General features: G+C 34.5%; 1 protein-coding gene across 1 annotated transcript in view; it reads left to right on the top strand.

Annotated features, from left to right (window-relative positions):
- MALRD1 (MAM and LDL receptor class A domain containing 1) overlaps positions 1 to 13,505 on the top strand; it is a 229,886-nt gene that overhangs the window by 71,176 nt on the left and 145,205 nt on the right. The window contains exons 19-21 of the mRNA XM_085050566.1: positions 3,870 to 3,957; positions 6,710 to 6,886; positions 9,085 to 9,262. Coding sequence (XP_084906692.1) covers positions 3,870 to 3,957; positions 6,710 to 6,886; positions 9,085 to 9,262 — 443 coding nt within the window. The remainder of the gene's footprint in view (positions 1 to 3,869; positions 3,958 to 6,709; positions 6,887 to 9,084; positions 9,263 to 13,505) is intronic.

The following is a 13,505-nucleotide window of genomic DNA, read 5'->3' as shown; positions in this document are numbered from 1 at the left end:
ATTCCCTTGGGAAAGCTGGAACATACTGTGACAACCCATGCACCTTTTTTATTATTTTTTATTATTGTTTTCTGAAGAGAAACTACATTGTAGAAGGTACAGGGATACAGTTCAGTGCCACAGAGACAGGATGCAACTACCTGACATCTAGATGAGAGATTGGGGGAATAGTCTGGAGTCCACAGTGTCTGCTTCTTTCGTGGCAGTGGAGGAAACAGAGAAACAAAACCAAGGAGGAATAAATTAGTCTGTGTGGACTCACCTTTCAAAGCAGTCAATATATTATTTGACTTGAATTAATAACTACTCAAAAAGTCAAAATTAAATCTAAATTTCTCAGCTATTTTTTTAAATAACTTTTTTTCTAAAAGAACTGCTTTTTCTTGGAAAATAGTTCCCTTTTTGATGTACTTCTTGAGAAATTATTATAGGAATATATTAATGTCTTCTTGAAAAAATAATTCTACAGTGAAGACTTATGACATGACTTGTGACATGATCATTGGATGAAAATATGTTAATGAAAAGGAGCTTTGAAGCTTCTTTTTGTGGCTTGTCTTTTCTCTGTAATTCCAAAAGTTCCATCATCTCATAAGGAATTTGTTGCTTTTTTGATGAAAAGTCATTTAACATTATTATACAATTTTCTTTATTTATACTGAGCATTAAGAAATAGATGCCATTTACTTCAGAGATATGTAGTGAAATGTGTATAAATTTGCTTTCAGTAAGTTATAACAAAAGTTTTTTATGACAAAGTGTTTTGTCAATTATTTGTGTGTTTGTTCTCTGTCTGTTCAAACCAAATCACATGATTTCTTGCCAAAAATCATAGTAGCAAACCTAATCAAAATTAGCATGTTCCAACTACAAATAAAATCACTATATAACAGTGTTGACACATCCTGTGACAAACCTGAGATACTATTTGTCTAAATTACAAGTTAAATACATTAGAACTAATATCACTATTTCGTAGACATTCAGAAACCATCAGAATTTTGAATATGCCACAGTTTTTGAAATTAATTCCATTCTATCTTAAACTATCCTTGTATGGAAATTTAGATTTCATTTTGGTAACCTTCAGTGGGAATTGGCTAGTGACAGAAATGAGCATTACTGTAAAAATTGAGCATTTTTACCAAACAATATTACCCATTGTAATTTCTCTATTAACACTTGTCTTAGCATTACTTCACTCTCCAAAAGCATATTTTGTTCAAAGTCTTAAGGGATCATTCCTTTTATGTATACAGAGTGTCATTCTAATACAGTTTGCTTTCATGGAATTGGGTTTTATCCCCCTCTTTTCTTTATGTCGAATACCTTTTGCTGCTTTTATACATTTCTTTGGGAGTGGATCTTAGACTTCTGAAAATGTGAATTTGGGAACTATTTATCCTCGTTCAAATAACAAATGTGATGTGAAATGAGTTTCATGGCAGATGAATTCCCTGGAGGTTGTTTAATAATAGCTTATGAAGTTAGCAGAATTACTGCTGGCAAATTAATTTAAGTGGTCAAAGTTTGACCACAGCTGCAGAGAGACTATGATCTGTATCAGGGCACTAGCTCATAAATTGGTCTTATTTTCAGTTTTAGGTGTATACCTACACTACTATTACATTTTCTCTGCTGCTAGTGAGCTTATGCTATATGTCAAAGTATCAGACTCCCCAAGTGCTTAAATCAATTAAAAAACAAAATTGGGTGGGGAGCTTTTAAACTACACAATCATAATCATAGTCATCATCATAACAATACAGAGGTGTTCTGAATTCAATTACCCCTAGAGACCTGTGTCCTGTCACTTGTAATTTGGGATATTTTTAATCCCTTTATAAACACATTCCTGCTTAAGGTGCAGGAGCTCAACTTTCTTGAGAGAAACATTGGTGGAAGACGTTACTGAAGGATGTCCTCAGCCCCCAGGACTGTCAGGGCTGGGGATATGGGCACAGGCAGGTATGGGGAGAGAAATTCCTTGAGCATCCAGCAGTGCACAATCCAATCCCATGGAAAGTTAATGCAATTGTGATGGTATTTGGGTTAGTATTAGTAATAACACTGTAATTAAACAAACCCACTGCCTCTTTGTCTGAATCTAATTAATAAGGAATTAATTACAAGTAGATAATCATTCATACTTTGAAAACAGATTCAAAATTATATTTAAACTGCAGCGTGTTTGCCAGTCAAGATTATACTGGCAGGAGATTTGTCATTTTGGAATGATAAATTGCCTTGCATAGCATTTCAAAATAAAAGATGTCTTGGTTTGCCCTATTTCCTGTTTCTAACTAGTTTATTGCTATTGGTACCAATAGCATTATGCCCATTTTAATCCAAAAAAACCAAAATACTGGGGCAATAATGTAAAGAATATTTCTGAGTACTGAGAGAAAAATAAGAATCCCATACTGATGTGAGAGCAATAAAAAGCAATGCTGTCATTTACTGTTGTCATTCACATTAAATATATTTTATGATAAAATGACCCATCTGGAGCATATCCATAGCAGGAGTTATATACCTGTCTTCTTTTAGCATACTCATTTATTTTGTCTAATGGACAGAGTATATAAATGAAGTGTAATAATTTTTATTTACTCTGATGATGTCAGCATCAGTTAAAAATCTACAATTCACATTCAACTTCAGAATAGCAGAAACAAATTTGTCAGTGTTAATAGAGTCAGAATTATATTATTCTTTTATTTTCACAAGGTTAAGGCCATTCCTTGCGTCTTTTAAGTATTTTCCCTCATGTTACAAGGTAATAAATTTCAAGGGCAATGTTTAAAGCTCTGTGTACATCTCAAATGACAAATAGTTCTTTTTGAATATAACCTTTCTTTACAAATAAAATTGCATATAAATAAAGTACAACAAAAATAATAGAACTAGCAGTACTCTGAAGCAGCATTGTCATATTTTGCCACTATTTATGTTGCTTTCCTGCATAGGAATTTTGTACTAAAGGGAGGAATAAACTGAACAAATAAATAAATAAATAGGTAAATATATAAAATTAGAAATTTTATGCAACATTTCAGAAGCTGATTGTGTATGTGTGATATGTAAAATAAGTCTTTAAAAAATGGTAAAGAAATAACAATGTTTGAACTGCATTGGACCAGAAAAAAAAGATATTTATCTTTTTTCAAAGTGTATTTTTATGAATAGAGATTTATTAACTAGTGTAACTAAGAATATTCTTACCAAATCTTTCACTAATCACCTGCTTGGATATTTATCATCAACAGATGGAAGAGAAGAGGTTTATTTGGTCTTCCATAGAGTATTTCACAAACACTAACTTCTCCATTTCTTGGCAGTAGAGAATAATGAGAAAGTGAGCAAATACAGCATTGAAAACTCTAATGAAATAGTAGAATATTTTTCTTTAAAAAATTCCATAGCTCATTTCCAACCTGCCTAATTGTTTTCATCATACTGGGATTGGTGTAAGAGTCTATAATTTATTCAAATGAATGTTACTATATTTAGTCATGATTAATGTTATTGCAATAAGTACCAAAGGAGGTAATCATAATATGCCACTTATGATAATGTCTTGCCATCCTTTTATATCACAAAGATGTTTCAGTGAATTTACACCATTGTGAAGCCAACCATTCTGTTATGGTTCACTGTGATTAATGTGACCACCAGTGACAGCTGATAATAATCAGTCTCTTTCATAAATTGTCATTAAATAGAATATATCCCATAGAATAAATTTAATCTAATTTTAAGTGTGAAACATGGCAAATGACTCCTCTATCAATTCATATGAAGTATTTAATGAGAAGTGGAAGTCTGCTATATACTGAAAAATGCTTTTGTAATTCTTGTTTTCCTAGATTTTGGTGGAAGGTACCATAGGAGATGGATTTACTGGAGACATTGGACTTGATGACGTGTCTTTTCTAGGCTGTACTCTTTACAGTGGTAAGAGCTGAAGTGCACATCTCCAAGCTGTGAGCTGATTCTTTGCTGTCATTTGTAAATATTGCTACTAGAAAAGTAAAACCCAGGTTAAACTGTGACTTACACCTGACAAGGAAATCCAGACTTGTTCCTCTGCTTCTCAGACCCTAATATCCAGGCATCAGCACAACACAGTTTCTGCTGTGCATGTAAGGTCCAAAAGAGATCCTTAGTGAGAAGGGTGCAGCTTCCATACTCTTTGAGATCTTGATTCCTAGAAGTAAAAAGAAACTTATCTGTGTGCAAATGAACTGAACTTTCATTCAGCCAATTCAGTTTGATACAGCTTTCCACCTTCTCCAATAATTCTGAGTGTTCTTACTGCACCAGCTGCTCTCACATGACAGCACACAAACAGTTCAGGTGATCGAGCAACCTGTTGTCAAAAGTCATTGTTACCAAGGGTAGTACAATGTCTACAGAATTGTAAAATATTATATCCCAAAATACATATTCTTCAAGACAGCAGACTCAAGACCTTGAGTTCATCACAGAAGGGATTTTAAGCGGACTACTGCTAGTTGCAGCAGGCATTGCAGAGTTTTCTATGGTGTGGCAGTTGCTGTAAAGTCATGACAGGGATGTAGAACAGCAAACAATTTAAAACAATGTCTGAATATTAGTTGCCCATTTTCTCTAAAAAACCCTAGTGAGGATACATTTTGTTCTGCTACTCCAAAAATTTCTTGCAGGTGTAATTAGTTCTACTACGAACATCAAATGTGTATGGTATTTCTTTTGCAGATAATTATCTAATGTTTTACCGTATTTATATAGTATAAAGCAGCTATTACAACTTTTTTTATATAAACGCTTTTTGTAAATACTCAGTTAATATACTGTGCCTTATATTCAGGGAAGAAAATCTCAGAAGGACTAATCAGAAAATCCCCAAATATTTTCAAATTAGTTATGACACAAAATTTTTAAAATAAACAAGAAGTTGGGAAAGTATAGAGGGTCAGAGTTTCAAAGTTTGTAACGAAGAAAAATAAAGCTCACTGTGTGAGGAAAGATAAAATGAAAATACTCCAGTGTAATGGTGGACAGGAATCAGGTTTTGTGTTCTGTGTATGTTTTAAATGTTGAGAGCAATTTTTGTGAGTCCAGGGTCCTGCCTTTATTTTGTCTCCTCCATGCCATAAAAATACCCAACAAGCAAAAAAACAAAGACACTGTGGGGATAGACTGCAGAGCTGTGGGGACAGCTCTGGCATATTCCACCATATTTAACATGAGTTGGATCAGGCTGGAAAAGCAGGATTCCCATGTCTCTGCCCACAAGAATCAAGCACTGCCCAATTGCTCTTGCTTCACTTCAAGCAACCAAAATACTGCCACAGAGAGATGGGCCTGACAGCTTAGTGGTAAAGTCCCTCATATTAAATATTAAATCTTATATATTAAAAAGATGTTGAATCTTTTGAATACTGAAGGTGGTACTGCTTCAATACATCATTTGGATATCCTAACCAAAGGTTTTCAGTGATGCTTGCTCTGGGCAAAACAGTATTTAATAAAGTACAGAAAATTAATTGTTTCAAAATAGAGGAAGTATCAGATCCTCCTTTCTTTTCAGGTGTTGCAAAGGCTATGGTGTTTTAAAATTTCTTCTCCCATTTCAGTGGATTAGGGGCAGAGGCTTGAATGTGACATTTATATTTAAAAATTTCTGACCAGTGAGGTCTTTGCTGTTATTATGAGTTGCAGATAAATTTATCAATTCATATACTTTTTCTTTCAAAACCTTCTTTCCCCTATGTCCTTTATTTGAGTCTTAGAACATTATGGGAATATCATTCATTTGATTGGAGTATAATTTATTTAATATTGTAGACTTGCTTTCCACCCTGTAAAATAGAAATGGGTAATTTATTATCAATATTAGTGCTCCAGCCTTCAGGGGGAAAAAATTCCTTGCTATCCCAGACACATTTAATATAAAAAGTCTTCACATGTACTTTTTCATTAACTCAGGTGTATTGCTCAGGTGCATTGTGCACTACAGCTAATAATTTCACAAATGATTAAATTTTTAAACGGAGTTTTATAATGAAAATTCCTTTTATGGACAATAATAGCAAAGGTTTTCAAGAAAAGAGAGCAAGCTTGAAGAAAGGTGCATAGCAAAGAATAGGAGGGGAAAAAAAGACAATTGATTTGAAAGAAGAGGTAATGAGTTTGAATGAAACATAAAGGAGGGGGTGAATCAAGGTGGTGACCTCAGAATAATTTCTCTAATGAGAAAATAATTTTTTTCAGTGATAAATTTACAAGGTAAGAAGGTTACTTAGTAATTTCCACAGTCACTTGTAGTAATCAACATATTAAAAACCCCATTATGATCAAAATAATCTGTTGGCCTTGGTTCACAGGGAAAATAAGTTTCTGTGACTGCTTTGTGAGTGTCAGCATTAGTTTTTTGAAATGACTCTCTGGGTTACTCCAAATTTGAAAGACAGGCAAGAGGTGTAAATAAATTAATTCAAGTGTCAAAGACTGCCTAGATGGTGTGACAAAACTAGGGCTTTCCACTGAGGGAAGCTCCAATGCAGCTCCTGCTGAGCAGCATTTTAGTCACTCAACTCAACTGTCCAGGCATGCTTCCAGTTAAGCTATACCCTGGAAAAGGGTGGGAGTGGCAAGGGGAAAAAACATTATGAAGCTGGAATTCCTTGGTCCAGGTACTCAACATTTTGCTCATTTTTCAAAGGATACTTGCCCACTATTTCTACAACTACTTCAGGAACTTCAGTTCCTGCCACACTCCCCACCAACAACTGCACAGAGAAGGAGTTTGTCTGTAGAGCCTCTGGCCACTGCATCCAGATGACCCAGAAGTGTGACTTTAGACCTGACTGCTCTGATAAGTCGGATGAATCAGCTTGTGGTGAGTGGACCAAATCATGTTCTTTGCTCTCTTATTAGTCTGTGGGTCTTAAACTCATTGTTTTAGCAGCTCTATCTAATCTTTGCAATTTGGTATTAGCATCTAGGTGTTATTTTAATGTGTTTTTTCCCAGAAAAATATTAACATTTTGCTCTTAATTTGTGTGAAGTAATACACTTTCTGCCTTCTGGTTCAGACTCAACATTTCAATTCAAGTTACTGCTGAAATGTGGCAGAGGAAGGAGTCCTCAGTTCCCTAATTATTGGTAACTACACACGACAATTTTAAGAGAGCATACTTTCTTGAAATATTCACTAGTCCAGACTGGCAGAGAGAATAACTTTAGAGTTTCATGTTTGGGGTGGACATCTGTGAGAATTGGATCCACTTCTTACCTAGTTCAATGAGTATGGGATTTGTTTGCTGGTTTGGTTGTTGGGTTTTTTTTAATACAAAATTGTTTCAGTAGCAGCAATTATTGTGAAATTCAGCCTCCTCCACAGAGAAATGGGTTCCAGCCTGAAAAGCTGGGACTTTGTTGATTGCTTGTGAGTTGCTGCAGTTCACACTGTAGCATTTTAGAAGAAGCTGTTAATTACTTCCTTTTGCCTCAAAGAACAGTACTCGAAAGAACTACTTTACCAAAATTCAGTTAATGGGGGGCAGACATCTAGTGACCTGGTCAGCTTTTGCAAGAAAAACTCTTGTCGTTGAAAACGAAAACTCTGAATTCATTACACATTGTGTAGGGAAGTCAATCACCTCTCTCAGGGCTGAGGAAAAGTATCATTCTTGTGTGGGAATAACTAGAAGAAATGAATCTGATGATTAAGTATCACTGGGTAGTTTCCTATGGTGTGAAAAAACACCTGCCATTGAGATCTTGCCCTGAAAATTAAATGCAGAGCCCTCTGAATATTTCTTGCCTCAGAAATTTACATTATCTTACAAAACATTTTTTCCTTCTAAGCAAGATAAATACTGTGGAAAATACACCTTTACATATTTGCTCTGTTTGAAGTCTTCCATCACTAAGGTGGGAATTTATCACTTAAATGATAATGCTGGAGTAGGACTTAAGTATGTCCAGACAGAAACAGAAATATGGTCACAGGAAGGTGTTATCTTTCTCAGAGCTACTCTAAATATAATGTTTACAAAGCATGTTAAAAAGGGGAATAAGTATTTAATGCAACTCATCATTCTCAGGAAACATCACAAATCTTTATATGGGCAACTCATGAGATCACACTGACTGCATTTGACTTCCTTACTGGGGATAGAAAAGATATAAATCAAAACTCACTCTCTCTTTAGTCTATCGTTTTTACCCCTCAAGGAAGGAAGCATCAGGCGCATTCTTCCAACACACTATGATTTCTTGATGCACCATATAAGTTTTATGGGTTAAAATAAATTCTCATTTTCCTTGAACAATTCTCACAGCAGTCACTTAAATGTAATAATCTGCTCCAAAGTTCTGGAGAGTGACTAGACTCAACTTGGATCATGTGCTGTAGAATAAACATTCACAGCAGAAATGGAAAATAAATTGGTTTCTTTACCCTAAGGATGGTCAGTAGTGAGCTCACTTTTCTTGTCCAGTTGCTCAGGAAGCAAAAATTCATTGAAAGGGAGCTGCATATTTATTTAGTAAGACAACAATTCAGTATTTGATACAAACACCAAGTAGATGCATTTTTATGTACCTTTCAAGTTTTGTGAGAACTGCTTGAAATAGTGGTCTGATTTTTTTTTTTTTTTTAAGAATTTTGGTCATGGGCTTTGTGCACAATGTACAAAGATTTGCTAATATCATCAGTCTACAGGACTGGAGACACGATCACGCAGCAGCTCCAAGATTCTCAGCTGATGAATTTTACATTATTTTCCATGTATATTATATGACAGATTATTAGAATGACCTGAAAGCTGGTCAGAATGCATATGAAGGTAGATGCTGAGGTGCAAATGAATTGTTATATTCCCAAAATTAGAATCTGTCTAATGGAGGAAAACATATAAACTTCATGTTTTATATATAAGGAAAAAAACTGCATGTTAGTAATGTGTAAGTACTCATGGATACTATAAGTGGAATCCTTTTTTCCTCCCATGTTGCTTATTGTATTGTAATATGAGTTAATGATTTTCAATTTTTAAATAAACATGAAATAATCACTGTTAATCTCTACAGTTATGGAAGTCTGTGACTTTGAAGAAAAAGACCTGTGTGGATGGCATCAACCAGCCTTGGAACAGATGTCAGGAAATAATTCCAAACATATCACAAACATATTCAAGTGGCAACTTGGAAGAGGGACAAATCTCTACCCTGAGCAAGAACAACACTCCCCACTGACTGATCATACCATGTGAGTACATTTTTTCAGGTACTTGAGTCTCTTTTAGAATGTGTGATTTTAATGATATATAGATTGTCAGGGGGAAAAGCTGCTCTGTTGATAATTTTGAAGCAGTTTACTGATTTATTAATGGCATGTAATTAACTGACAACCAGTGAAGTAGATATGCATTCTACAGATGAAAAAAAAAAACCAATAAAAAAAAACCCATTAATAAGCAGATACATATTTCTAAACAGCTTTCTATAAGTAATTCCCAAAAATTCCAGTACTTCCCCATGAGAAATCAGCCATCCCTGCAGCACCCCAAATTGCCAGCCCAGCAGCTGGCTGCAGGTTGTTGGCAGCATACAGAGGGGTTGGTGCTTTGTCTGGTCTCTGCTGTGGTTGTGGCACCACCAAGATCACCTCTGGCATGTCAAAACCACGATTTTGCCACTGCTCTTTGCATTGCATTATCAATCCCTGCTAGTGCAACTTTTCATCCTACTTTCACACTTCTTCCCAAGCTGACTTCTCCGTTGAAAGTTGGCTTTGTAATTGTTTTGGCACTGTTCAATTTAGTTCAGGGTGGTCATCATCTTGATCAGTTTTAGGTGAATATCTTCTCAAATAGTCTTTGTTCATGCAGACAATTTATATGCACTTTTCTGCCTTGCTAGATATTGTTAGTTATTGTTTGCTACAGCAACCAATTTTGTTATTGTTATTGTTGGCTGCTATTGTTAGCTATTGCTATTATCCTGTCAGTTTTGCCCAAGGGTGAGCAGTACAAGTTAACACATTAGGTCATGTGAATTCTGCACTCATTTTACATTTAACTAATGCAGTTCAAAACTACTGTAATTAGAGCTAGTTAACTACCAACTAACTACCAACTAGTTAGAGCTGGGTTTAGTTGATATTTTATTCACCTTTTATTTTTATTTTACCATTTTTCTTTTAAATTATATAACTTCATATTAAAATGTAAAATATTTCTATTCTCTCAGTAGAGACTTGCAAATTAATACTAAATTCTAGGTAGATTGCTTAAGGTAGCTACTAGCTCCCCCACAGATATTCCTTTGATTTATCTCAAAGAGCAAAAATTAGCTTTTCTGCACAAACATTTAGTTTCAAATGTGTGGAGTTTTTTGATTTTTTTTTAAAGTAAGAAATGTGTTTTTTAAAAATGCATTAATCCAATTTATTCCAGTTAAAAGTAACAGTAAGATTTATTGAAAAAAATCCCTACAGGTAACTAGCAAATGTGTTGAGTACAGACAATTTTCAACGTTATACAACTTCATTAATAAGAAAATTTCTGTACAGTGTAAATATTTTGAACAGTAATATTTTTGCCTGGTTCTAGTGACATGTGTGTTTACTTTCTGTGACAATAGCCCATGGAGTGCAAAGATGGTCTTTAGATTAAGACAATTCCCACAAAGTCTTTACTATATTTCTTCTAGTTTGAAATGACATCATATTGCATTCACTCAGCCTGAATTTCTATCATTATTAAAGAATGAGCTCAATATGTTAGTTTCACAGTGTACTTCATTAAAATTACTGTATTTTTACAAAAAATCCCAAACCAACAATACTAAACCCACAAAAATCATTCAACAATAGCAGAGAATTACAATGCTACCTAGGTGTTTCTAGGTCTCAACATTATATATGAAAAGGAAGTGTATTCCATAAAAAAGAGCAACTGTTTGCAATAAATTAGCTGTCAAACCTTTCATCAACTGCTATTTAATTGTTATATGTTAGCTGATACCAGCCCTATATGTGTTCTGAGTGAATTCTCTCACAACCTTTCCACTGCAGCTTTGCATTGGCACAGTGATACATGGAATTGTATTACTGGTTTTCAACATATTTTCAGGGTTTAGTGAAACTCACAGTGTATTGAAAAGGATGGATGAAAACAGAAAGTAAATGATCCATAGAGATTGCAGTTTTCAAGCAACTCTGAAATGTTTTGCTCTAGTAATGTTTCACATGAGATGCAGTTTGGTTCTGTGGTTTTCCCCTTCCCTTTGTTTATTGGCCTATAGAGAAGTACAGAAAATAGATGCTTCCAAATTACCACAGGAGATGCAGAGCAGCAGTTTTGTTGAATTAAAACCCTACAACATTTAGTTTTATTTTCTCATCCATTTTCCCCAAATTTCCGTGGAGTTAGATGAGACAAACTATGTTACTCTAATCTCGTATGTTTGCAAATTAAAATGAAATATGCAGGACGATGTATAGAAATGTTTGGATTCATCCTAATGCAAGAGGAGTTGGCAGTGCAGCTTACAATGAGTTCTCTCAGCAAAAAGACCTGTGAATACTTGGAGTCAAACCATCTGCTTCCCCAGAATAGGTATTTGGGCTAGCCACATGTAGGCTGGTGAGTTGTGAGGTGGAGGTGTGAGACTTTGAAGCTGTAATTACATTAATGAAGTTAAAGTAATTACTTTGGAAGTGGAGAGAACAGCTTGTATGTGTATACAGAAACCCAAGCTGGAGGAATAGAAGCCATTATGGGAATCTGCCATGGGTGCCTGACAGTCCCTGGCTGGGGATGGGAAAATCCTGTCATGTGCTGTGCAAAGGACTAGGTGACATTAGCATTGTGCACTGGAAAGATCACTATTCATAGATGAACATAGAGCTCCTGTGACATGTTCCTGTACTTAGGAAATGGAATTATCTATTGCTGTTAGGTTTTTTCTAAAAGCTGTAACAATAAAAGTATCAGTTTGTGTAGGCTTAAACAAGTGGATGGAATTGACACCAGCAAACAGATAAGTCTATTGGTTTATTTCCTTTTTAAAGAATCTGGTTAGTGATGTAGCAAATTCTTTGACATTATTAATGTTTGGGTACAACTGTTAGTGGAAAACTTTATATTGACTTAATTAATATGATAATTCATGCATCAAATCTAATGAATCAAGACAAAAATGGATGTGAAGATAAAATTCTAACCAGATGTGACAATTACTGCTGTTTAAGTAGGTCCCCTGATAAACATATTTTTAATATATCTGCCTTGCTTTTGTGTCTGCTTTTCAGACAATCATTGTCAGAATTCAGGACAGGAAAAAATAGGCAAAATTAAAGATTTTAAATAATAGATGTAAGCCCATCAGTTTTTTCAACAGTCAAGAAATGTATCAAATTTGAGTCTAAGAACTTCAAAACAGAGGAAAAAATTATGAAGTATTGTGTGTGTGGTTTTTCTTGTTTCCTTGGCTTTTTTTGTTTGTTTGCTGGTTGTTGGTTCTTTTCCTCGTGTGTCAAATTTAAATAATACCATTTACTTTCAAGAATAAGCTAATGGCCAGAAATTATTTGCAGAATTATGTCAAATTATTTCATTGCAGGTAATCATAATTTAATCAAACCTGTTTTTGTACAAAGAAAGAGAATGTACCCAAAGTCTTTTTTACCTCTTATGTTAGGATGCCAGAGCATGAGATGAATCTCTTAATGAAAATAAATTAAACTTTGAAGACTTTAATTATTTTGTATGGGTAAAACTTTGCCAACTAATTTTCTTTCTGGAATTCATATTTATTATATAAAATAAGGCATCAAAGTTTTATGTGATACACGTGGAGCATGGTCACAGATAGAAATTTTCCTTTTGAATTTTGACTCTGAGGATCCAATAATAAATATACCACAGTTTTATTTAGTACAAGAATTCCTTCTCACATTTCTAGTGATTTTCTTCTGAGCAACTTTCTAATGTCAAATTACAGGTCTCAGTATGACTTGTGTTTTGGTGTATTAAGCACCTTTGATTCCATTCAGTTTGAATTAACCATTGAACTCAATCCTATATTCATGTGCCAGAGTTTAGATGCTCAAGATAGAAAGTTTTTTTCTCTAGCACTGTGCAAAGGACTAGGTCTGTTGGCACCCAGCATTTTACAGACAGCTGTAAACACAAGTGGAAGTTGGCTTCTGTGATTGGAAATAGATCTATGGCATCCTTTCAGAAAGCAGTCTTCCAAAAAATTTATGTCTGCTTTATGATGGCATGACAGTCATACTACTTTTTTGTTTCTGAGTTTAATATGAGTTAATATTAAATGTTAATGGATGTGGGAGCTTACTAGGGAAAAAAAATGTTTCAAATCGTAATAGGAGAACTTACTCTTTTTTGGAATAACCAATTTGAAATTAATTTAACACATATGGCTGTGCAAATCCATTCCTAACAACAGTTTGCTCTCAATTCTCTCTCTCTCTCTTTTTTTTT

This window comes from Lichenostomus cassidix, chromosome 2, assembly GCF_008360975.1.
Source record: "Lichenostomus cassidix isolate B80296 chromosome 2, HeHo_3.0, whole genome shotgun sequence".
Lineage (NCBI taxonomy): Eukaryota > Metazoa > Chordata > Aves > Passeriformes > Meliphagidae > Lichenostomus > Lichenostomus cassidix.
The sequence above is the reverse complement of the archived record's forward strand: the minus strand, read 5'-3'. Positions and strand labels throughout refer to the sequence as shown.